General features: G+C 59.4%; 2 protein-coding genes across 4 annotated transcripts in view; both read left to right on the top strand.

Annotated features, from left to right (window-relative positions):
- The window catches only part of PASK (PAS domain containing serine/threonine kinase), a 29,457-nt gene extending 13,330 nt beyond the window's left edge, over nt 1-16,127 (top strand). For 2 of the 3 annotated variants that reach the window (XM_047773992.1, XM_047773991.1), the window contains exons 10-18: nt 2-1,332; nt 2,424-2,605; nt 3,328-3,495; nt 9,269-9,394; nt 9,478-9,612; nt 12,047-12,246; nt 13,324-13,457; nt 14,892-15,038; nt 15,587-16,127. In XM_047773992.1, coding sequence (XP_047629948.1) covers nt 2-1,332; nt 2,424-2,605; nt 3,328-3,495; nt 9,269-9,394; nt 9,478-9,612; nt 12,047-12,246; nt 13,324-13,457; nt 14,892-15,038; nt 15,587-15,696 — 2,533 coding nt within the window. In that variant the 3' untranslated portion in view covers nt 15,697-16,127. The remainder of the gene's footprint in view (nt 1; nt 1,333-2,423; nt 2,606-3,327; nt 3,496-9,268; nt 9,395-9,477; nt 9,613-12,046; nt 12,247-13,323; nt 13,458-14,891; nt 15,039-15,586) is intronic. The other variant, XM_047773993.1, reaches the window with a different exon arrangement.
- Nucleotides 16,128-18,980: 2,853 nt separating this feature from the next.
- On the top strand, nt 18,981-24,439 carry MTERF4 (mitochondrial transcription termination factor 4). Its single transcript, XM_047773990.1, has 4 exons — nt 18,981-19,063; nt 20,251-20,734; nt 22,493-22,677; nt 23,812-24,439. Exons 1-4 carry the CDS (start codon nt 19,043-19,045, stop codon nt 24,172-24,174), a joined length of 1,053 nt encoding a protein of 350 aa, XP_047629946.1. The 5' UTR covers nt 18,981-19,042; the 3' UTR covers nt 24,175-24,439.
- The last annotated feature ends 229 nt before the right edge of the window (nt 24,440-24,668 follow it).

The raw sequence follows: 24,668 nt of genomic DNA, 5'->3' as shown, positions 1-24,668 counted from the left end.
GGACGGGGCTTGCCCCAGAAGAAAGCCACCCAGCCCACGGCCAGCAGTCGTCGCCTGAGGACCAGCAAGAAGGAAGCCCGCCAGCCCAGGAACAGTCACTGCCCGAGGGCCAGCAAAACGTGCCAGCCGGATGCTGTGGCCCATGGCCGCCCCTCGAGGAGCAGCAGAGGCCTGCCTTAGAGAAGCAGCAGCTGGCAGCAGCAGAGCACCACAGGCGGGACCTTCCGGGAGGAAACAGGTCTGACCCAGTGGCTGCAAAGCCAGTTGCTTCCCATGAGGATTTGGGAACCCCAGTCCCAGCTTCGAGCAGGAGCGGTGATGGCGAAACGTGTGGCCTGTGTCTGGAGGCGCAGCCGGGCCCTGGGGGCTCAAGCGGCGCCAGCAGTTCCAACCGTGGGGCTGACGTGGCTGAGAGCCGGCCAGCAGGGGAAGGCCCCCGATCCGAGGGGGAGTGGTGCGCGGGGCGGGGGAGCCTGGGCCCGGCCCCCTGCCCCCCGGGGACGGTGTCGCGCTTGTCCTCGACGCCTCTCTTGGATGGGCCGTGGCTGGAGACCGAGGAGCACGGGGAGGAGCTGCAGATGGGCTTGATCAAGGAGCAGCTGTCCATGCCGAGCTCCGTGGGCCCTCGGGGCACCACCTATGCCGAGCTGGTCCTGGCAGGGCGGTCCCCGGCCTCCGCCTCTGTGTCTTTGTGTGACCCAGGGGGCACCAACCTGCACGGCGGCCGCTCGGGCAGCTCCTCCGCCTGCTATGCCCTTGCCACCGATCTCCCGGGTGCCCTGGAGGCCGCCGAGGCCCGGGAGGCGGGCGAGAACTCATTTTTCTGGAATCTCAAGGAGCTCTCTTTGAGCGAGGGGACAGACTGGACGCCTTCGAGTTGCTCGTGGGCTACGTCGGAGCGCAGGGGGACAGCCCCGCCTTCGCTGGCGGGCTCTGACGTGGACGTGAGCGGCTCTCGGGGGCAGAGGCCAGATGCCCTGGACGACAGGGAGCGGTTGCTGCTGACTGGCGCTTACTTCGATCTCGGTGAAGGCCGGCGGTTCCGGGAGAGCTGCCTGGGGCGTGACGGGGCAGGACCGTCTGCGATGTGCTTGGTGTCCTCGGAGCAGTACGCAGCGAGTGGCCGGGAGTGCCCAGGCTGTGTCTCTCCTGTGTTGGGCGGTGGCCCCACAGACGTGTGCCCATCAGAGGTGCCCAGGCTGAGCCCCCAGGTCACCTCCACACCTGTGAGAGGGAACAGCTCTGCGACGCTCAGGGCCACCGGCCTGCAGCACGAGATCCAGGAGGGCACCTACGTGGGAAGCTGTTACCACTGCGACGGCTCCCAGCTGAGTACGTGCTGCGCCAGAGCGCAGCGTGGCGGGGACGTGAGGGCTTCACCCGGGGGTTGTGGCAGGAGTGGAGCACCCCGTTAGAGGCCTGAGGTTCTGGTTTCCCGCTGGAAAGTCAGGGTTCCAAGTGCACACGCAGGGAAGGTCCCAGCCTCTGCCGTGGGGGCAGCAGGGGACAGGCTCCCGGCGGCCCGGGTCTCGACTGCCACTCCAGGGAGAATGTGTGCGGCTGAGGGGCTGGTGGCAGTTCTCCATGGGCTCTCAGGGTGCATGCTGCTCTGGCCCCCAAATCTTCCTCTGGGAGTGTGGTGGTCAGGCCCCGTCGTCTGTCCCTTCTGACTTTTCGTAATTTCCTAACATCGAGTGTTGCATCCACTTTTTTCCTCGTTACTAGTTTCGTAGTGGTGCTCACCAGGACTTTTCCCCTGAACTTAGAGTTACGTGAGTGAGTGAAACGTGTTATTTGCAGAAATGTTAAAAATATAAGCAGGGAGCTCCTGTCATGGCGTGGCAGAAACAAATCCGACTGGGAGCCGTGAGGTTGCGGGTTTGATCCCTGGCCTCGCTCAGTGGGCTAAGGATCCGGCGTTGCCGTGAGCTGTGGTGTGGGTCTCAGACGCGGCTCGGATCCCGCGTTGCTGTGACTCTGGCGTAGGCCGGCAGCTGCAGCTCCGATTGGACCCCTAGCCTGGGAACCTCCGCATGCCGAGGGCGCGGCCTTAAAAAAAGCAAAAGACCCCCCCCCCCCCCGTAAAGAAAAACAAGAAAATGAAGTCACCTGTAAAGGCCCCTGCTGTGACACATTTGTTGTGCTGTGTCCCCAGGAGGCGGTGCGCCCGAGGCTCCCTGAGTCCGGCTGCTGGGAGGGTGTCGGGGGCGGTTTTCCAGGTGTGTCGGAGTCAGGGGTGGTTGGGGGTCTCCTGGGGGCTTCCTTTGGCCTCTGGCTGCCCCAGGGACATACTGGGCCACTGCTGGCCCCAGCCTTGCCCTCCTCTGGGCATGGGTGCCTCTGGCCGTGCCCCAGGTGCTGGTCTGGGGGACGTGGAGCTGCCGTGGTCAGTGGGGGCGACTCTTCTCCCCTGCCCCCCTCAGGCGTGCAGTTTGAAGTGAAGCGGGTGCAGCTCCAAGGCTCAGCCACCCTGTTCTGCTGCTGGCTGGTCAAGGACCTCCTGCACAGCCACCTGGACTCGGCCCTGCAGAGCCACCTGCTCCTGGCCAGCCTTCCCAGCTCCGCCCAGTCCACCTGCGAGCCACAGGTGTCCGGTATCGGGGAGGTTGGTATCTGTAGAGCTGCGACCTTGTCTGTCCTTGTGGCAGAGACTGGCTCCCGGTCAGGTCCCCCCCTCTCCGTGTCCTCTGGGGTGGGAAGCGGGCTCTGTGTGGCCTGGTAGCACTGTCTCCTCACAGTCCAGGTAGATATTAAGCCCCATGCAGCATTTTAAATCTGCGTGTGGAGCTCCCGTTGAGGCGCAGTGAAAATCCGACGAGGAACCATGAGGTTGCGGGTTCGATCCCTGGCCTCACTCAGTGGGTTAAGGATCCGGCATTGCTGTGAGCGGTGGTGTAGGAAACAGACACGGCTTGGATCTGGCGTTGCTGTGGCTGTGGTGCAGGCCGGCCGCTGCAGCTCCGATTGGACCCCTGGCCTGGGAACCTCCATATGCCGCGGGAGCAGCCCTAAAAGCCAAAAAAAAAAAAAACAAAAAAAACTAAAAGAAGAAAAACGTGCACGTGCTCCGTGTGCCTGGTGCAGTGCAGGTGTGTGTGCCGGTTTGGACCGACATGTGGAGCCCCCAGTGTGGGCTGTGGAGGGTGGGTCTTGGCCTGGGGACTCTTGGGCACAGGAGGGTGGGGGGGCGGACAGGGCATCTGTGCTGCTGTCCCCGAGGGAGGCGCACGGTGCTGGGGCCGGGGGGCGCCCGGCCTGCCTGCTGCCGCCCGGCTCCTGCAGTGCGTTTCGAGCGGGTCTCAGCCCTTCCTTTGTGTGTGTTCGCAGGCGCTTGGAACCAAACCCTGGTTTGAGGAGCACCCCCGGGCCGTGCAGCTGGAGGGGCTGGCGGCCTGCGAGGGCGCCTACTCCCGCAAGTACAGCACGCTCAGCCCGATCGGCAGCGGGGCCTTTGGCTCCGTGTGGACGGCGGTGGACAAGGAGGCCAACAAGGAGGTACCGGGCGCCGCAGCCGCCCCTCGGCCTCCGACTCCTGGGGTCTCCAGGCACTTGCGGAGTTGAGCAAAGCTGCGTGCTGGGCGGTAGCTCCCGTATCTGCATCAAAGTTGGGTTTAGCACAAATCCTCGGGGGGCCTTTGGATTTCCTTCCCCTGCTGGTGCCCGACGGGCGGGCGTGTCTCCTCCGTTGCTTGCTTCTCACGGCCTCTCTCTTCCTTCCCCGCTGTCCCCTTGGCGAGGGCCTGCCGCGCGTGTTGAGTGACAGGTATGCGCCCACCCTGTGTCTCCTGCTGCGGTCCAGCGGCTCCTTTGTTTCTTGAAGGATACCTTCTGCCTGACCATGCAGCTCACTGGTTTTTGTGTTTTGAAGCCCGATTCGTGGGTTCCGTCGGTTTTCAGTGATCAGCAGCCGTTGAGATGATCACGCCTGGTTCCCTTAATTACCCTAAGAAGTGACAGCCATCGTCTGCCCCCTTCCGTAGACCCGCCCTCGACGGCTTTCTCATAGTCTCTTAGGCAGTGGTGGGTTTGGCTTGCTCCCGTTTTTACGTGGGACTTTTTTCCCCACTTACTTTCATACGAGGGTGTTTCTTTCTCTTTCTGCCAGTTGCGTGGGGCCTGCAGAGCTGGGGACGGTGGTGGTGGCCATGCCCGTGCTGTCGCACCTGCGGGCGTTTCCATGGCGACGTCCCGTCCCGTGGCGGTCCTCACTCTTCTCTTTGCTCGACTTGCCAGAGAATTGTCTGTTGTCTTCATCAGATATTTTTATTTTCTTTAAGTGTCTCTTCTTGTACTTTCTATGAGTTTATTTTGCTGTGTTTCTGCCTCACTGGATAGAATTTTTTTGGAGGGTGCACCCGCAGCATGTGGAGGTTCCGAGGCCAGGGATGCAACCCCAGCCACAGGAGCGACAATGCCAGCTCCTTATCCGCTAAGCAACCAGGGAACTCCCTGGATTGAAGTTTTTAAGCTGTTACTTAACAGTAAGAGTTGTGGTCCCTTCTAGAGGCATAAACACACTGCCGTGGGAGTCACGTGTTTCTCCGTGGTCTTAACGCTCAGGTTTCTGTGGTCGCCTTTCTCTGAGGCACATCTTCTCATTTTTGGTTTGGATCAGGAATTCCGTGGGCTCTGTAGGTTTCTTTAGACTCTGTGCCCAGGGAGGAAGAAGAGTCCCAGAGTTCTTCTCTTGGTTTAAGAAGGAGCCACATGCGTGATTTTGTCAGAAAACGGAGGTGTCAGTTTAAGTATTGTCAGGCCAACACGCCACTAGGCGAAGCATCCAGTCAGAAAGTGGACTTGTAAGGGTTCGGGTCTTCTTCTCGGGACAGAGCACGGGTTGGTTTGGGGCTGTCGCCGTTTTAAAAATACCGGTTCTTCTGATCCGTGAACACGAGACGTCTTATTTTTTGTTTAGCTCTTCAGTGATTTTTCAACAGTGTTTTGCAGCCTTCAGTGTGCAGGTCTTTTGTCAGACCTGTGTGTTTGCTTGTTTGTTGTCTGTGCCTGCGGCCTGTGGACGTTCCCAGGGCAAGAGTGAACCCACGACCTGAGCCACTGCAGTGAAACTCCAGCCTTAACTCGCTGCGCCACGGGAGAGCCCCTCTGCTGTTTTCCTAGTTTCTTCTCTCTCCTGTGTTTGTGTTTCCTTTGCTGAGTGTCTCTGTTACTGGTTTAGGAAAAGGATGCAGGGGCGTTTTGCTTAGAACCCGCCCATGCATCAGCTGTGTTTTTCCCCCCATCTTAGTGGTGATGTGCCTTTTGCCTTCCAGGACTTGAGACACCATGTCTGTTGTCATCTCGCATTATTTTGAAGTGAATTTTGCTGCCAGCAGTCTGATTTTTTCTTTCTTTTTGAATCTTTGGAATTCAGGAATTTCAGAATTTCTCTGTGTGTGTGCATCTTTCTTTTTCGTTTTTGGCTGCCCTACATCATGTTATGTTCCTGGGCCAGGAATCAGATCTGAGCTGCTTTTGCGACCTACCCCGCAGCAGTGGCAATGCTGGATCCTTCACCCGCTGTGCCAGGCCAGGGATCAAACCTGTCTTAGTGCTGCAGAGATGCCCCGAATCCCGTGTGCCACAGTGGGAGCTCCGCGTGCGTGTGTGTTCTTTGTTCTTGCCCAACACTTGGCGAGACTTGCTCTGGATGCTGAGAGCTTTCTTTACCGTGAGAGGACGCCCTCCTGCGGATCTGCCCGTTCTCTCCCGGGCAGCGCGGCTCGGGTGTGTGCGGAGCTCTGCCTGACCCGGCCACCCTTCCCGCCAGGGTGCCCCGTGCTGGGTTTCTCGGCCTCCGCCCCCCATCGTGCTTCCCTCACCTTTTTTGCTGCTCTGACCTGTCACGTGGTGGCGACCCTCCCCTCGAAGCAGCTGCCAAGCCTGTCCTCTCGTCGCCCCGTGTGTGCTGGCACCCACGCGCCACCTTTGTCCTGGACGTGGTGGGAGCTCTTGTGGGTCTTCCTGCTTCTGCTGTGCTGCCCCTGCCCGCGGGCTGTGTCCAGACCCTTCCCGCATCTTCGCTCTGCCTGCCCCCGCCCCTGAAGTCGCCTCCCCCACCTCCCCCTCTCCGCCTCACTTTCCTGCCGCAGTGCAGCCTGTGGATGTCCGTCCCTGTGGCTGTCTGTCCCCATGGATGTCTGTCTGTCCCCGTGGGTGTCTGTCTGTCCCCGTGGGTGTCTGTCTCCCCGTGGGTGTCTGCCTGTCCCCGTGGGTGTCTGTCTGTCCCCGTGGGTGTCTGTCTCCCCGTGGCTGTCTGTCTGTCCTGTGGGTGTCTGTCGGTCCCCGTGGCTGTCTGTCTGTCCCCGTGGGTGTCTGTCTGTCCCCGTGGGTGTCTGTCTCCCCGTGGGTGTCTGTCTATCCCCGTGGGTGTCTGTCTGTCCCCGTGGGTGTCTGTCTGTCCCCGTGGCTGTCTGTCTCCCCGTGGCTGTCTGTCTGTCCTGTGGGTGTCTGTCTGTCCCCGTGGGTGTCTGTCTGTCCCCGTGGCTGTCTGTCCCTGTGGCTGTCTGTCTGTCCCGGTGGGTGTCTGTCTGTCCCCGTGGGTGTCTGTCTGTCCCCGTGGCTGTCTGTCTGTCCCCGTGGGTGTCTGTCTGTCCCCGTGGCTGTCTGTCTCCCCGTGGGTGTCTGTCTGTCCCCGTGGGTGTCTGTCTGTCCCCGTGGGTGTCTGTCTCCCCGTGGCTGTCTGTCTGTCCCCGTGGGTGTCTGTCTGTCCCCGTGGGTGTCTGTCTCCCCGTGGCTGTCTGTCTGTCCTGTGGGTGTCTGTCTCCCCGTGGCTGTCTGTCTGTCCCGTGGGTGTCTGTCTGTCCCGTGGGTGTCTGTCTGTCCCCGTGGGTGTCTGTCTGTCCCCGTGGGTATCTGTCTCCCCGTGGCTGTCTGTCTGTCCCCGTGGCTGTCTGTCTGTCCCCGTGGGTGTCTGTCTCCCCGTGGGTGTCTGTCTGTCCCCGTGGGTGTCTGTCTCCCCGTGGCTGTCTGTCTGTCCCGTGGGTGTCTGTCTGTCCCGTGGGTGTCTGTCTGTCCCCGTGGGTGTCTGTCTGTCCCCGTGGGTGTCTCTCTCCCCGTGGGTGTCTGTCTGTCCCCGTGGGTGTCTGTCTGTCCCGTGGCTGGCTGGCTGTCTCCGTGGGTGTCTGTCCGTCCCCGTGGGTGTCTGTCCGTCCCTGTGGCTGTCTGTCCCCATGGATGTCTGTCTGTCCCCGTGGGTGTCTGTCTGTCCCCGTGGCTGGCTGGCTGTCCCCGTGGATGTCTGTCTGTCCCCGTGGGTGTCTGTCTGTCCCCGTGGGTGTCTGTCTGTCCCCGTGGCTGGCTGGCTGTCCCCGTGGATGTCTGTCTGTCCCCGTGGGTGTCTGTCTGTCCCCGTGGCTGTCTGTCTGTCCCCGTGGGTGTCTCTCTGTCCCCGTGGGTGTCTGTCTGTTCCCGTGGGTGTCTGTCTCCCCGTGGGTGTCTGTCTGTCCCCGTGGGTGTCTGTCTGTCCCCGTGGGTGTCTTTCTGTCCCCGTGGGTGTCTGTCTGTCCCCGTGGGTGTCTCTCTCCCCGTGGGTGTCTGTCTGTCTCCCCGTGGGTGTCTGTCTCCCCGTGGGTGTCTCTCTCCCCGTGGGTGTCTCTCTCCCCGTGGCTGTCTGTCTGTCCCCGTGGGTGTCTTTCTGTCCCCGTGGGTGTCTTTCTGTCCCCGTGGGTGTCTGTCTCCCCGTGGATGTCTGTCTGTCCCCGTGGGTGTCTGTCTGTCCCGTGGCTGGCTGGCTGTCCCCGTGGCTGGCTGGCTGTCCCCGTGGGTGTCTGTCTGTACCCGTGGGTGTCTGTCTGTCCCGTGGGTGTCTGTCTGTCCCCGTGGGTGTCTGTCTGTCCCCGTGGCTGTCTGTCTCCCCGTGGGTGTCTGTCTGTCCCCGTGGGTGTCTGTCTGTCCCCGTGGCTGGCTGGCTGTCCCGTGGCTGGCTGGCTGTCCCCGTGGGTGTCTGTCTGTCCCCGTGGGTGTCTGTCTGTACCCGTGGGTGTCTGTCTGTCCCGTGACTGTCTGTCTGTCCCCGTGGCTGTCTGTCTGTCCCCGTGGCTGTCTGTCTGTCCCCGTGGGTGTCTGTCTGTCCCCGTGGCTGGCTGGCTGTCCCGTGGCTGGCTGGCTGTCCCCGTGGCTGGCTGGCTGTCCCCGTGGGTGTCTGTCTGTCCCCGTGGGTGTCTGTCTCCCCGTGGCTGTCTGTCTGTCCCCGTGGGTGTCTGTCTGTCCCCGTGGATGTCTGTCTGTCCCCGTGGGTGTCTCTCTCCCCGTGGCTGTCTGTCTGTCCCTGTGGGTGTCTGTCTGTCCCCGTGGGTGTCTGTCTCCCCGTGGCTGTCTGTCTGTCCCTGTGGCTGGCTGGCTGTCCCCGTGGCTGTCTGTCTGTCCCCGTGGGTGTCTGTCTGTCCCCGTGGGTGTCTCTCTCCCCGTGGGTGTCTGTCTGTCCCCGTGGCTGTCTGTCTGTCCCCGTGGGTGTCTCTCTCCCCGTGGGTGTCTGCCTGTCTCCCCGTGGGTGTCTGTCTCCCCGTGGGTGTCTGTCTCCCCGTGGGTGTCTCTCTCCCCGTGGCTGTCTGTCTGTCCCCGTGGGTGTCTGTCTGTCCCCGTGGGTGTCTGTCTGTCCCCATGGGTGTCTCTCTCCCCGTGGCTGTCTGTCTGTCCCCGTGGCTGTCTGTCTGTCCCCGTGGGTGTCTGTCTCTGCAGGTGCTGAGCTCCCTGAGGGCGGGGGTCGGCGTCTCCTTTTGACCTGCGGTCACTGCGCTCGCCTTGCAGCAGGTGTTCCACTGAGGGCCACGGTGGTCGTTCCGTGGCTCAGAGTGTTTGTGTCCTCCGTTGATGGTCTCTTCCACTCCACCCTCCAGATGAGTGTCTTGAACTGTACTAATAGCGTTGTTTCTGTATTTATCTTGTGTCCACCGATCTTGCTGAATTCTCTGATTAGTTCTCAGAATCAGCACAAGTGACAGGTTTTATTTATTTTTTCTAGTTCTCAGGCGTCTTGTTTCATTTTGCAGCCAGGACATCCCGTAAGGGGGTGGCACAGGCTGTTCTGGGGAGCCCCTGTCTTTCCGGCGGCTCCATCTGTCCCCTCCATCCTTCGGCCCGCTTTACGGATCGGGCGGGCCTGCTCGGCCTCCCGGTCGGCTGCTGACGTGCCTCTGGTTCCACGTGCTGCGGGCTGCTCGCGGGGGCGGGGTTCGTGCGGAGGCTCCGGCGGCCGCTGTCCGCCAGCAGGGAGCGGCGGGCTGCTCCGGGGCGGGGGGCTGCAGTCGTGTCCGCTCTGTTTTCCTTGTAGGTGGTGGTGAAGTTTATCAGGAAGGAGAAGGTTCTGGAGGACGGCTGGGTCGAGGACCCCGCGCTGGGGAGAGTTACCTTGGAGATCGCCATCCTGTCCAGGCTGGAGCACGCCAGCATCATCAGGGTGGGGCCGCCGGCGCCAGAGGTCTCAAGCGGCCGGCCTCGGGGGTGGCTCGGCAGACGGGGCCCACTTCTGTCTCTTTGCAGGTACTGGATGTATTTGAAAACCAGGGGTTCTTCCAGCTGGTGATGGAGAAGCACGGCTCCGGCCTGGACCTCTTTGCCTTCATCGACCGCCACCCCAACCTTGACGAGCCCCTGGCCAGCCACGTCTTCCGGCAGGTGGGGGCGGGCGCGGCTGGGCGGGCGCGGGCCGGGCGGCCTGGGCGGCCTGGGCCCGGGGCTGCAAGGGTCGGGGGCACGCACGCTGTTCTCTGCGAGCTGCGCCTGGCCTCAGCTTTGGGATGTATCGCGCAAGAAGCGTGTTTTGAGAAGAGAATTCTGTGGTTGAAGTTGGGACGGAAGAATGGGCCGGAACCCTCCTGGAGTGACTGGGGTCGTGTGTTTGATGATTCAGATTAGTTTATACCCAGACAGCAGCCACACTCATCTGAAAAACGCACCAACAAAGCTATCAGACTGGACGTTTGCCCTGAATCCTTGTCCAGCTCCGGGAAATCATTGCTCATTTGTCCGTAGAGGTTATTGTGAGGTGGTTAGGGCTAAGTCAGAGAATGCCTCTGAGGCCCTGGTGCCGGGCACACAAGTCCTGCACATAGTAGGTGCTTAGTAAATGGTGGCTGTTCAGTTGATCCATCAGCGGAGAGCCAGAGTCTGGCAGTCTCGCTTTACAGTAAGTGCTGGGCTTGGTCTCTCGTGCCCATCTGTGTACTGGCCTCAGAGCGTCTGCCTTGCTTGGAGTGGGTGGGTGAGTGATCAGCAAGACGGAAGACGGGCCCGTGAGAGAGAGGAGCCGGGTGGTGGGGTTGGGGCAGAGACGGGTTCTTGCTTTAGTTTTAAGAATATGGTAATTCCATTCTAGACTGTTCCTACTTCGCTAGAAAAAAAGTGGAGCACTGCCTGGAGGGGGGAGGGCGGCTGGGAGAGCGGGGGGACCTGGGAGAGGGGGCGCCTGGGGGGGCACCTGGGAGAGGAGGGGGTGCCCAGGAGAGGAGGGGCGCCCAGGGGAGGAGGAGGTGCCTGGGGGGGCAGTGTGAGAGGAACTCACAGATTTGCTCTTTGTGTCCTGGAGCTGCCTTGACCTCATGACAGCTTCCGTGAATCCACGCTCCTTCCTCAGCTGGGCGCTCCCGCAGGTTAATGGGTTTCTGGAAGTAAGTTTCTGAGGCACCTGCTTGTAATTTTGGTTCAGCGTCAATCTGCCAAGTATCACCTGTCTCCCTCTTCCTGCGTCGGAAGATCAGAGACGCATCTGCTTTCTTCGTGGCAAAGATTTGTTTCTGAAATCTTCGTGACGAACAGAGTGTCCGTGTGGCACAACCTTAGGAGCCACTTATTGAAAGCTGCCACCTGGCTGCTCGTGCCAGGGCTGCCGCTGTGCCAGGGCTACCGTGGCGTTCAGTACTTCCCAAGCTTGTGAGAAGCAGTCCCTTGGTCAGTTTTTGAACACAGTACATGTTGTCGGTAAATAGGGGGTCACAACCTCATGGAGCTCTGTCGTCTCGCAGCAGGTGTCTGCGCGGTGCCAGGTGCCAGCTCCAGGTGTGTGCTGCTGGAGCCCCGCGTTCTGCAGGAGAAGCAGCTCCTGCTGCCGTTCAGGCTCTTCACCTCCTTGTAGTTAATAAGCTCAGAGAAACGTCCCATGTTCAGATTCACGTGCGGTTTCCGTTTTTGGACCGGAGCCTGACACATACGTGTGCGTGTGTGTGAATGTCTGAGCGCATGCGTGTGTCCACATAATTGCAGGCGTGTGTGTGTTTGCATGTATATATGTAGCAAACTACATTTACTTAATTTTATTAATTCAGCCTGGTTTATCTGCCATTAACTCTGGCTTCTGCCTCAGAGATACTCATCTGTAAATATCACATTGTCTCTCCGGGGGCTCGTGTTGTGTCTCAGCAGTAATAAACCCGGCTAGTATCCATGAGGACACGGGTTCAGTCCTGGCCTCGCTCCGTGGGTTAAGGATCCGGCGTTGCCACGAGCGGAGACGCAGGTTGCAGACGCGGCTTGGGTCCCGCGTGGCTGTGGCCGTGGCCGTGGCCGTGGTGGAGGCCGGCAGCTGCAGCTCTGGTTCGACCCCTCGCCTGGGACCCTCCATGGGCCGCAGGTGCAGCCCTTACCAAAAAAGGTGTCCCTGTGTCCCTGAGACCACGCTGTTGACTGGTACAGCTGGTGTCCGGGTCGTGCACGAGGTCGGGAGTTTGACTGACCTTCCTCAGACTCGGCTCAGCAGCCCCTCCTGCTGATCCCTGTCGCCCCCACGTGCAGGCAGGTGGCGGACGTCCCGGCATCGCTGCCCTTTCGTGTGCCCTTTTCGTTAGTGGAGACTCAAGGCTTAAAAGTCTCTCGTTGGAATTCTGGCTGCGGCCCGGCGGCTTAGGAATCTGACCGCAGCGGCTTGGGTCGCTGCAGAGGTGCGGGTTCGATCCCTGGCCTGGTGCGGTGCGTTGAAGGATCTGGCGTGGCTGTGGCTGTGGCGTCGGCCGGCGGCTGCAGTGCCAACCTGAGCCCTAGCCTGGGAGCCTGTGTGTGCCACAGGGGTCGCTGTGAGAGGGAAGAGAAAAAAGCCAGATAAACCTCCTGGTTCCAGCTGGTGTCGGCAGTGGGGTACCTGCACGCCAAGAGCATCGTCCATCGGGACATCAAGGACGAGAACGTCGTCATCGCCGAGGACTTTTCCGTGAAGCTCATCGACTTCGGCTCGGCGGCCTACGTGCAGAGCGGCAGGCTCTTCTACACCTTCTGCGGAACCATCGAGTACTGCGCCCCCGAGGTCCTCATGGGCAATCCGTGCGTATCACACGGGGCTGGGCCGCTCGCTCGACGTCCGGGGACCCTGCGGCCGGTTGGGGTGGTGGTGGAAACCTGGTTTCAGCTGGCACCTCTTTGGGGGTCAAGCGTGTCTCGGGAACTAAGTGGCCGGGCGGGCAGGCAAAGAGGGGCTGGGCAGGGTGCGGGCGCTGGATGCGGGCGTCCATGTACTGTTTTTTCGACTTTTACGCTTCGAGTTTTATGTAGGTGAAAGGTAAGAGAATGAAAAAGAAACAGCAGCAAAAGTTAAGGGATCCCGAAACGGGGGACTCGTCAGGTGAACGAAGAGGGTTTTCTTGGCGTTGGTTCGTTTCTGTTGACGGCAGAGCGAGTGCCCCGTTCTGGCAGGATGTTGCTGGGCTGTGGCCGCGCCAGAAGCAAGCAGTAGAAAACTCCCCAGGCGGAGGGTCTGTGCTGGAGGCGCTGTCGCTGACTCGCCCGGCTCTGTGTCGGCCCGGGGCCTGTGCTCTTGCTGAGAGGGGAGCGGGCTCCCGGATGGGGGCCAAGTTTGCATCTCAGGGACCTGGCGAGCGGAGGGGGCTTGCGCAGAAACTGCACCGTGTGGCCGCTATGCACGTGTGCCTGCCTGTCTCCGGCCGCATGTCAGCAGCGCGTCTTCACACATGTGCAGCGGAGGGCACCTCCGGTCAGGCCCAGAGAGTGGGTGGAGGTGTGGTCAGGACGGGTCCACGGGGCCTGTGCTCAGAGGGACCGACGGCCAAGCATCGTGTGGGCCTGCGCCGCCTGGCGCCGTGACCCTGTGTGCCATGCGCTCTGGTCCTGTTCTCATGGCATTTAAACCCCGCAGCCTGAGTCTGGAGCATTCGCGCGAGGCCCCTGCCGTGTCCGTGCTGTGCCTCAGGCTCCGGGAAACCCCTCGGCCTGGGAGGAAGAAGCAACCGGGGCCTGGACCACAGCAGCCGCTCCAGCCACACTTGGCTTCAGAGGCAGGAAGCGAGGGCGCGGGGGCGCGCGTGGCGTCCCCCTGCCCGCTCCCTTCTCCGCGCCGGGCGGCCCTGTGGGCAGAGCGAGTGGTGGTCTCCCTCCTCCTTGCAGATACCGGGGCCCGGAGCTGGAGATGTGGTCGCTGGGAGTGACACTGTACACGCTGATCTTTGAGGAGAACCCCTTCTGCGAGCTGGAGGAGGCCGTGGAGGCCGTGATCAGCCCCCCGCACCCGGTGTCGGACGGTGAGCTGGGGCGGCGGGGCTCGGAGCGAGATGCCAGCCCTCTCGGCCGTCCGGGTCAGGCTCTGGTCTGAGCAAGACAGCGACCGAACACGACCTTAAAACGTCACAGCTGTTTCTAGGGGCGTTTGCTCAGAGGCGTAGACACGAGCGGCCTCGGGCCGTGGCTGTGACTGTGCGGTCACCTGGCGGTGGGTCACGGATGGACTTGACCCCCAGCCGCTCATTTGGAACCTGGGGATTCTTGTCCCACCGTGAGCTCCCGTGAGCCAGCTCCTTTCAGGGCCACGAGTGGCGGTTTGCATCTGAAATGAGGGGCGAGGCGGGACTGGAGGGGCCCCTGCCACCCCCGCTGCTGGAGGAGGTCCGGGGGGCCGGCAAGGGCTGGGTGCGCGTGGGCCGCAGGGTCTGGGGGCTCCTTTCGCCACGTGCCCTGATTCGGGTAGTTGTTTACCGTCACGGGTGTTGAGGAGCTGCGTGTCCTCGGGCGGCACGTCTGTGCCCTGGGTTCTTGGTCTGCTCGGGCTGCACGACAGGACACCGCAGACACACGGTTCTCACGGTCTGGAGGCTGCAGGTCCGGGATCGGGATCCTGGTGGGGGCTGTCTCCTGTCTGGCGGACGCCGCCTTTTCCTGCGTCCTAACCTGGCAGAGAGGGAGCGAGCTCGCCATGCCTCTTCCCACAGGGCGCAGATGCCGGCCCGGGGCCCTGCCCTCGGCACCTCTTGGAACCCTCCTGACCTCCCCAACCCCCACCTCCTAATATCATCACACTGGGGGCTTCACCTCCTGAGCTTTGGGGGCACAGTTTCGTCTAGAGCAGCCTAGATGTGTAGGGCTTTCTAACGTTCTGGATCCCTGTGATACCATGGCTCTTGCAGCTGTTCCGCCCACAGAGGCCGTCCGGCCCGAGGAGCTGTCCCGCACACTCTCTCGCTAGGCTCTTAGGACACTCCCTTGGGACAATGGCCCTGGTTGAGGTGCTACCCACGCTGATACAGAAACGGGACCCGAATCTGGACTCGAGGCTGGGGGCCCTGCTCAGAGCTCATGCTCCTTCCTCTGGTGACCGACTTGGCTGCTGGCCGCCCCCTTCTGTGGTGTCACCCCTTGTCCCAGAGCCCCTCAGAGCAGGCCTGGGGTGGGAGGCAGACTCGCACTCGGTGTAGTGAGTGACCTGGGGTCTTGAGCGCCAAGCGTTCATTTCAGGAGCAGCGGGCACCTCCTGCAGCCCTTCCTGAAGCGTGGCTAGGGCCCCGCGTTCTAGAACCCCTGAGTGCTCGTTAGAAACGGGGCTCCAGGGCCACCCCATTCAATCACAGGCCCTCACGGGGCAGACCAGCACCTGCAGGTTTGAAACGCACTGCACCTGCCCGAGGCCAGGACCCACCGGCAGCTTCCTGGTCACACACCTGGGGTGGCCTTTCTGTCCCCAGATCTCATGAACCTCATTTCCGGGCTGCTGCAGCCTGTCCCCGAGCAGCGCACCACCTTGGAGAAGCTGGTGGCCGACCCCTGGGTGACGCAGCCCGTGAACCTGGCTGACTACACCTGGGAGGAGGTGTGTCGAGTGAACAAGCCAGGTGAGGGCCCAGGCGGTTCCCCAGGTGGCATCCGGGGTCCAGGGACAGGGGAGGGCGAGGTCCCCTCCTCTGTGCCTTCTGGATACGGATGTCAGGGCCCAAGCTGCCTTGTTGCCTGTGAAACAAACTCCAGAGGCCCCTGCCCACCTTGGAGGCCTCAGAAGGCGGCTGAAGGCCCACGGGAGCTGGGGGCAAGGGGCCGAGAAAGGGACTGGGGGTGGCCGGAGGGTTGGGAAAGCATCGCTGGCCGTGGCTGAATGGCTGGAGGGGTAGGGAGGCCACAGACGAGGAGTGTGAGGCTCTGGGGGACCCGGGGGTCCTGGCTGGGGCCCGGGCCCTGCCACTCAGAGTGGGCGGACGAAGCTGGAGTGGGCTCTGGGCGCAGTGCCCCTGCCCACCCCGCCACACCCCCCAGCACGGCAGCGGGACCTGGATCTAGAAATGGCCAGCTGGGGTCCCCAGGCCCCTCCTGGGAATTCCTCCAGAGAGGGCACGGTGTCGAGAACCCTGCTGCCGGCGTGCTGCATAGCTTGGTCTTCTTTGTTTAGAGAGCAGCGTTTGGTCCACCGCCAGTCTGGAGACGGAGGGCCGGAGCCCCAGTGCAGTGGCCGGGACCCCGGAGCTGCCCGGGGCCGCGTGCGCCAGGGCTGGCCCCTGACTGCTGCCCAGCCCGGCTTCCTGCTCTTCACTCGGAAGCTTCCATTCTGAGAATAGATCCTCCGGGATTGGCTCCGTTCACCTTCTGAAAACTCATTCGATATGCAAGCTTGATCAATGTTAGACCAAAAGCCAGTGATACTCTGTTATTTTAGGTTCGTAAAATAGGCTTGGAATCCATTTTTCTCATGACCTCGAAAAAACATTCTGGCGCTCAACTGAGTTTTGTCCTGTTCAAGTGCTTTTAACCTAGGAACTTACTTCTAAAGGGCACGTTCTGTTTATACACATGTCTGTGTTGTCTTCCCTTTGAGTTGGCGGCTGCTCGTCTGCTCTGTGGACCCTGTAGAACTGGGTAGCCAGTGACCAGAGCATTTCATTAATTTATTTCCTGATCGTTTTCCAAATTAAAGCAATTCTGTTAGTAAACAATTACCCGACGTGGGCCATAGAATTCTTCTGCAGTGTCAGTCTGGGGAGCATTTCATTTCTTTATTTTCTGTTTGTGCATCACCACTTGCTACGCTGGCGTGAGCTTCAGCCTTGGTCAGCTTGGGGGTCCCTCCTATGGGTGGGCCCAGGGCTCGCAGCTTGCTCCGTCTAAGGAGACCGGAGGCTGTGGTGGTGTTTCAGGCATTTGCCTTCTTGTGTGCACAGGTGGTCGGCCCACCACCTGTCTGGGCTCTGGTGCCGCCCACGACACCCTCCCAGCACCCCTCAGGCAGCCGGCCCACCTCTGGACCGAGTGGGGGGCGTCCAGCCCCAGCCTCATCTCCATGCCTGGGGTGGGGGTTGGGGGGGTCTCCAGCTCTATGTCCTTCCCACTCTTGCTCGGGTCCCAGCGCATCTCACACTTTGACGGCTCCTCCCTCTAGGCTCCAGGCCATCCCCTCTGAAACAGCCTGCTAGCTCACGCACATGGAATCCAGCCCTATTTTGTATCTGTGTGGGAGGGAGGGAGTGGTTGGCATAAGGAGACACACTCTCCTTTTTGGCCCTGTTCAAATAGCAAGAAGAAAACAAACCAACCAAGCCCCCCGCCGACAGCACTCTCTGCAAGGCCTCTGCTCGGAGCTCTGGAAGGTGTGCGGAGGCCAGGCGCCCCTGCCATGCCCCTGTGCTCAGGTTCTAGCATTCACTTAGGAAGCAGTGCGCCGTCTTGATATCTTAGGATGTTCAGACAAGTTAACATTATTCTCAGCCACTGGGGTACAGGACCTCGGCACCTCCTACCTTTAGGAAGTGCAGCCTGAGTCTCCCGGAAACCCCCAGAGACTGACGAGGGCCCGCCCTCCATCCGTCAGGGATGGTAGAGCCAGGGCTTCTAGAAGAGTGCTTTTAAGAACAAGTAGTCAGAAGTAACATGTATTCTTTAGGCCCAAATGAGTTTTCTCATGTTCCGAAAACTTCAAGAGTAAAAACCCCAAACATTTTTGTTTTTTTTATTTTGTTTTGTTTTTTTTGTTTTTTGTAGGGCCACACCCGCAGGATATGTAAGTTCTCAGGCTAGGGGTCAAATCGGAGCTGCAATTGCCGGCCTACACCACATCCACAGCAATGCAGGATCCGAGCTGCATCTGCGACCTACACCACAGCTCACAGCAATGCCGGATCCCCAACCCACTGAGCGAGGCCAGGGATCAAACCCACATTCTCTTAGACACTATTTTGGGTTTGTTTGTGCTGAGCCACGACGGGAGCTCCTCTTTGGAGTGTTTATGATGCTTATAACACCTAAGAAGTTACAGAACTTCTTTTTTAGACAGATATGCAATGGGCTGAGAACGCAACATCCTGGGGCCCCCAAGAACTGTTCCTTTTCAAGAAAAAATAAAACTCGTCTAATACAATGTCAGTAGAAGGTTTAACGCTTTGGGAGTGTTCTTTGCAGAAAGAACCTGCAAAGAAAAGCTTTGAGGCTGAGGCCCAGGGATTTTCTTGTCTGTGTTGCAGGTGTAAGTCCAGAGAGCAGGGCTTTCCTAGAGGACTGATGGTGCTGTTGACTTTTCAAGTACCCCCAAACCCCAGCCTCTGTTGTTTCTTTGTTTCTTTTTTCTTCTGCTTTTTTTAGGGCTGCATCCACAGCATATGCAAATTCCCAGGCTAGGGGTCGAATTGGAGCTACAGACCTGATTGAAATAAAAAATGTGTTTCTTTGGGGTTTGTTTGGACTGCAGCCCAGGAAACAGGCGCAAGAAGCACTTGAAGGAGTTCCCGTCGTGGCTCAGTGGTAATGAACCTGACTAGGATCCATGAGGATGCGGGTTTGATCCCTGGCCTCATTCAGTGGGTTAAAGAATCTGGTGTTGCTGTGAGCTGGGGTGTAGGTCACAGAGGTAGCTTGGATCCTGTGCTGCTGTGGCTGTGGCATAGCTGGCAGCTGCAGGTCTGGTTTGACCCTTAGCCCAGGAACTTCCATATGCTGCAGGTGCAGCCCTAAAAAGACAACAAAACACCAAAAACATTTGAACAGTGTTCTGTCCAGACTGCAACACGAGGGTGGCTTTTAAAGGCAAAAACCGGGAGGCCACAGTTAGTTACATAAGTGGTTCATCAGGAATTACAATTGGAGCTGGCAAGCACTGAAGGTGCTTGTTAAATGATTGTTGGGCTCTGAAACCTGATGCATAGTTGTAAGGGGAGACCTTGGCCCTAAGGGTTCGGTTGGCAGGGGCTGCAGTAAATAGCCTGGGGGTGTCCTGGGGTCCGATGCAGTTCAGAAAGTTTAAGTTCCACGTGGTGCAGAGTCTCGACTGAGACCAGGTCCTCAACAGCCATCACGCGCCGTTCTGTATGCTTGGGGTCACTGCTCCATCTCGTTTCAGTTTGTCATTAAGCGGCATATTGAACATAACCTTCACACGAAATCTTAACCAACTGCATCTGGGACCGACTCCACCTTCCTCAGGCTGCCAGTCCCAGGGAACGGCTCCGGGAGGGACCTCGCTTTCTGGGCTGAAGCTGCTGTGGAATCCGGGCAAGGTCAGAGCTTCATCTCACCTCTAAGAGGAATTTTAAGTAATAGGAAGCGAAAGTACGTGGAAGGAGCTGGTCGTTTGCTCCGCTGGCCCAGAGCTCTAGAACGTGGGAAACTCGGGCAGCGGAGGCATGAAGCCGAGAACCTGGGGTTCCGGGGCCCGCGGTGTCGGCGGGCAGCAGGCGGCGCCAGGCCCGGGCCAGCCAGCCCAGCGGTGGACACGTGCGGAGGAGGGCCGGGCGGAACGCGCCTCCCGGGCACCCGCGCTGCCCAGGGGGAGGGCGGAAGCGGCGGACCGGGAGGGCGGAAGGGGCGGGCCCGAGGAGGCCGGCTTCCGGCGCCGGTCCGCCGCTGCCCCTGCCTCGGCGCTATGGCGGCGCTCGGTCGGCAGGTGAGGCGGCGCCGCTTGCCGGGGCCCTTTCCCACTGTAGCTTCCCCGGCCCGCGCACGGCGTCCAGGGCCGCACCCACACCTGCTCCGTCAGCGCGGCTTTAGCGCATCTCCCTGCGCCGGGCGCTGGGCCGAGTCTGGGGGTGACTCCGGCGGAGGAAGCAGCTGGAGCACAAGCAGGACGGGGGGGGATGCGGCGGCGGCCAGCGGGTGGGCTTGACGGACCGCGGGGTGCGGTGGCGCATGCGCCGGAGGGGGTTTGGGACGGGCTGTGCGGGTGTGCGGGGCCTCCGGATTTGGCCCCGATGTGTCACGCGCTGGCTCGAACCCTTGGGGAATTTTCAAGTGAACGCGAATTGTGTTTAGTTGGCGGACAGGCTAACAGTACTCTTTTTGCGGAATGAATTTAGGTACATGAGTCTGGAGACTAGCACGAGGTCCCGATTTTTCAGGTGTGGCTACCAGCTCGGACCCACAGAGTTGACAAGGGGATTATTTTAAACTGAAGACGTTTTTGAGATTCAGCAGACACAGAAAGAAGCCTTGGAGCTTCCCTTATGGCACTAAGTGTAGAAACTTGTGGGAAGTGAGGGTGCCATAGGTCCTTTCTCCTGGGGAGCTTTGGCCCTGAGGTTTTGTTGTTGTTGTTGTTGGTTTGTTTGTTTTTTAAAAAAAGAGGGCAGACCACTTGTGTCTACATGAACAAACATTGTCACAAACCTTCAGGATCTCCCATGTGTCCCCTAGAAGCCCACCCATTCGTTCTTCCCATAGAACCCTTTCTCCCCCTCCCTCTCCCCTGTTAAGTTAGCCCCTAACTCTGGCATTTAGGGAGCTGCCTTTTTGTGGGCCACCATCCGCATACATATGCCACTCTTTTTTCTTACTGTTAATCGGTCAGTTAAATTTGCATGTTCAGGCACTGAACCGAGGAAGAAAAGAACCACCCGCAAGGAGACTTCGCCGGTGGCCTTGAGGTAGTCCTGCTCCGTCCTTCAGCTAGAGCAGCAGAAGCCGACCTCTAGGCTCTTGCAAGACTCTGTTCTCTGGGTGTGAACTTCTTTCTCCAGAGGCTTTTGAAATTCTGATAAGACCTTGTAGATTGCTTGTATAAATACTTTGGGTCAGAAATCCTGGGGTGTCCGTTCCATTGGAGTGGTGAGGAATTAATTCCGTCGTGTCTTTCAGGTCTCGCGGTGGCACCGGCTTGCGCCTGTCACGGGGGCCGTCATTGCTGGACACACTCCTCAGCTTGGAGAGCAGAAGAGGACGGTGGCTTTTTTGCTGCGTAAACTGACCACGGTCTCTGATGGAGGGGGCCTCGAGGAGCCATCCTCTGTTGAACCCGGAAAGCATGTGCAGGAACCAGAGCACAGGACGGGTCTGACTCGGTGCCTCCTTGAGAAGCAGAGGACTGCCGTGGAGCCGGAGACGGTGGTCCGTTCCCTCCTGGACCTGGGTTTCAGTGACGTCCACGCTCACGAGTTGCTGCGTCTGCAGCCAGGTACCCGCCCTCAGCAGCTGCTGGACATCGTTTCAGAATTAATGCTCTTGGGTCTGAATCCAGAACCTGTGTGTGTGGCCTTGAAGAGAAGCCCTCAACTGTTGCACCTGCCTGTGATGCAGATGAAGAAGCGCTCCAGTTACCTGCGGAAGCTTGGGCTCGGAGAGGGTACGAGAAGGTGTACCTTTCATGTGTGGTGCTGGGCGGTCGGAGCTGGGGCGTAAATAGCGTGGCCACGTGGATTAGGGGAGGTTTCGGGAGAAAGACCTCGAGGGGAGTGAGTGAGCTGGCCTGCGGGTGAGAAAGAGGTGTGACCTCTGCAGAGGGCCTCGCAGGAGGGGAGGGCCCTGAGGAGCGGCGGAGCCTCTCGGCTGCTGTGTTCACTGCGGGGCTCTGTGTCTGGCACGGTGATGGGCACGTGGTGGTGATTTACGAGTTTGTGTACGTGTTTTCACATTTTTCTTTTTACGGCCGCACCTGTGGTATGGGGATGTTTCCAGACTAGGGGTCAAGTGAGAGCTACAGGTCCTGGTCTCCGTCACAGCCACGGCCACACTGGATCGAGCTGCGTCCGTGACCTACACCGTAGCTTGCGGCAACGCTGGCATCCCTAACCCACTGAGCAAGGCCCAGGCTCAGACCGCATCCTCGTGGTTACTAGTTGGGTTTTTACCACTGAGCCATAACGGGAACTCCGGAAACTTTTTTTTTTTTTTTGTCTTTTGCCTTTTCTAGGGCCACACCTGCGGCATGTGGAGGTTCCCAGGCTAGGGGTCGAATCAGAGCTGTAGCCACCGGCCGACACCAGAGCCACAGCAACGTGGGATCCGAGCCGCATCTGCGACCAACACCACAGCTCGTGGCAACGCCGGATCCTTAACCCACTGAGTGAGGCCAGGGATTGAAGCTGCACCCTCATGGTTCCTAGTCGATTCGTTAGCCCCTGAGCCATGACGGGAACTCCAAGAAACATTTTAAGTAACGGTTTAAATAAGTGTTTTTAAGTTTTTAGATACTAAACTCTGTCCAGCTGTCTCTCGGAAGACCATTTACCCGAGTCTGCCTGGGACGGCCTCAGTTGTACATGACAGTAGCTAATGCGACTGTTAATGGGGCCTCTCACTGCAAAGCGCCTTGGTTTGGACGAGAGACGTGGTCGCCCCCCAGCTCAGTCTTGGTGGTTGTGCACACGGTCTTGCTGTTACCCCAGGGGTTTTCACTGTGGAACACCTTTTGCCGTCGAAGTCGGGCTCCCGGGTCTTGATGCTGTGAGTTTCGGTGACAGTTTTCACATGGAAGGAAACCCGAAGCCCAGGCCCCGGCAGGGGCAGCTCCTGCACCCTTGCTGTCTGACCTTCCCAGTGACCCCGGGGGTTCTTTTCCAGGTGAGGAGGGCAAGAGGGGCCCTCGACTGTGAGGCAGGAGCCTCTCAGCTGGGAGGCCAGAAAGGGGAGGGAGGGTTGGCAAGTCTGAGAAGTGGGGGGGTCTGCGTGCGTGTGTCCCTCTGGCGCCCCCATTTCCATGATGCTTCTGCGGAGATCGCTCTCTCCTTCTCTCTCTCTTTCTTGTCTTTTTAGGACCGCACCCACGGCATATGGAGGTTCCCAGGCTAGGGCTTGAATCAGAGCTGCAGCTACCAGCTTACACCACAGCCACAGCAATGTCAGATCCGAGCCACATCTGTGACCTACACCACAGCTCACGGCAACGCTGGATCTTAACCCACTGAGCCAGGTCAGGGATCGAACCTGCATTCCCATGAGTGCTAGTCAGAGCTGCGATGGGAACTCCTGGGAAGATGCTTGCTGCAGCTGGTGCTCCTTCTGCGGAGGAGAGGATTCTCGTTTGTTTAAACACTGGCTCGAGTTGAGTGTGGGCTTCTGGAGCATCCTCACGTCAGGTACTTGCCTCTTCCATGTTCTCCAGGGAGACTGAAGAGGGTACTTCAGTGCTGCCCTGAAATTTTCACCATGCGTCAGCGGGACCTGGAGAGCATCGTCGGGGTTCTCAGGGAGAGGTGCCTTTTCACGGTAAAGCAAGTAACGGAGGTTTTGCACAGATGCCCCTATGTGCTCCGGGAGGACCCTGCTGAACTGGAATACAAATTCCAGGTGAGCACGACTGCCGGGGCCTCGAGCGTGGGAAGGGGAGTCGCTCAGCGTGGGCAGGTCCGGTGTGGATGGGAAGGCTGGGGCACGAGGGGCAAGCGGGTGAGGCAAAGGCTCGGCCCCCTTTGCTCTTGCTGACCGGGGGGGTTCAATGTGGTTCTCCCACTTCTTCACTACAGATGAAACCTCTTTTGCAGCTTTTCTGCTATTAATAGTGGATAAGCGAGGCTTGTTCTTACAGCCTCTGCTTAAGATAATTTTTTTTTTTTTTTGGCTTTTTAGGGCTGCACCTGTGGCATTGGAAGTTCCCAGGCTGGGGGTAAAATACATCGGAGCTGCAGCTGCCGATCTGCACCGCAGCTCGTGGCAATGCTGAATCCTAACCCGCTGAGCGAGGCCAGGGATCGAACCTGCATCCTCGTGGATACTAGCAGGGTTCGTTACTGCTGAGCCACAACAGGCGCTCCTGAAATAACACTTTCAGAATCGTTAGCGGTTTCTCATCTCCAGAACCCATTTTGCGTGTTGATCTTAGAAATGTAATTGTGACAGTTATCACTCATGCTGGGGTAACCGTTACGATGATTTAGGCCCATTGCAGAGGTGTTCTGAATTTTTGCCAAGTTTTCTTGTACTCATTTTTTTCCTCCTCCCTTGAAGAAAAGTGGAATTTAATTTCTCCCTCATGCCCCTTTATTTTCTGCTGCAATTTTTTTTTTTTTGTCTTTTTAGGGCGGCACCCTCGGCACATGGAGGCTCCCAGGCTAGGGGTTGAATCGGAGCTACAGCTGCTGACCTGCACCACAGCCACAGCAGCGCAGGATCCGAGCCTCGTCTGTGACCTACACCACAGCTCATGGCAACACCGGATCCTTAACCCTCTGAGCGAGGACGGGGATCGAACCTGCCTCCTCATGGATGCTCGTCAGATCCATTTCGCTGAGCCACGAGGTCTTGAAATGATTTGAAGTGCTTGGGGAGCTGTCGGCTGTCCTTTGGGCTGCAGGGATCAGGGCGTGTCCTACCTCGGTAGCCAGGCGGCTCCTCTCAGCGCTCGCGGGCACTTGCCCTTCCTGTGCCTTAGGGGCCGAGAAAGGGCTGTGCCCCTGCGCCCCCTAACCACGCCTGTGTGTCCAGTATGCCTATTTCAGGATGGGGCTCAGGCCCGCGGATGTGGTGAGGACTGACTTCCTGCAGTACCCCATGGCCAAGATCAAGCAGAGGCACGTGTTCCTGGAGCGCCTGGGCCGCTACCAAACCCCCGACAAGAAGGGGCAGACGCAGGTCCCCAACCCTTTGCTTAAGGGCATCCTCAGAGTTTCAGAAGCTGAGTTTCTGGCCGGGACAGCCTGTGCTTCTGCGGAGGAGTTTGAGGTTTTTAAGAAGCTCTTGGCTCGGGAGGAAGAGGAGACCGAGGAGCGCGGGGCTGCTGACGACAGTCGGGCGGGGGCGGGGGAGGAGGGGGAGGAGGAGGAGGAGGAGGGGCAGCGGGAGCCGTGATGGGAGGACGGGGGGCCAGGAGCCCAGAGAGACGGAAGCGGAGTTTCATTTTCTCACAGCTTTTGGGAACTGCATTTTGGATCTGCTCGGGTTATTTTTTATTCTAAAACTGGTCTTTGAGGAGTGACTTGCTGGCCTGCCCATCAAGGATTCAGCATGTCACGGCTGTGGCAGAAAGGGTTCTCTCCCTGGCCTGGGACCTTCTGCATGCCGCGGGCGTGGTCTCCTCACAAAACCCAAAAAACAAACAAAACTGGCTTTTTTCTTTATTTTTTGTCTCTTTGTGCCTTTTCTAGGGCTACTCCCGCAGCACGTGGAGGTTCCCAGGCTAGGGGTCGAATTGGAGCTGTAGCCGCTGGCCTACACTACAGCCACAGCAACATGGGATCCGAGCCTCGTCTGCAACCTACACCACAGCTCACGGCAACGCCGGATCCTCAACCCACTGAGCGAGGCCAGGGATTGAACCCGCAACCTTGTGGTTCCTAGTCGGA

Source organism: Phacochoerus africanus, chromosome 3, assembly GCF_016906955.1.
Source record: "Phacochoerus africanus isolate WHEZ1 chromosome 3, ROS_Pafr_v1, whole genome shotgun sequence".
In the NCBI taxonomy this organism is placed as follows: Eukaryota; Metazoa; Chordata; class Mammalia; order Artiodactyla; family Suidae; genus Phacochoerus; species Phacochoerus africanus.
The sequence above is the reverse complement of the archived record's forward strand: the minus strand, read 5'-3'. Positions and strand labels throughout refer to the sequence as shown.

Excerpts from the sequence above, each read along its gene's own strand:
- MTERF4 (XM_047773990.1), top strand. The coding sequence starts at position 19,043 with ATGGCGGCGCTCGGTCGGCAG. Across the intron at positions 20,735-22,492 it reads GAAGCTTGGGCTCGGAGAGG|GGAGACTGAAGAGGGTACTT; the intron begins GTACGAGAAGGT and ends CATGTTCTCCAG. Across the intron at positions 22,678-23,811 it reads AACTGGAATACAAATTCCAG|TATGCCTATTTCAGGATGGG; the intron begins GTGAGCACGACT and ends CTGTGTGTCCAG.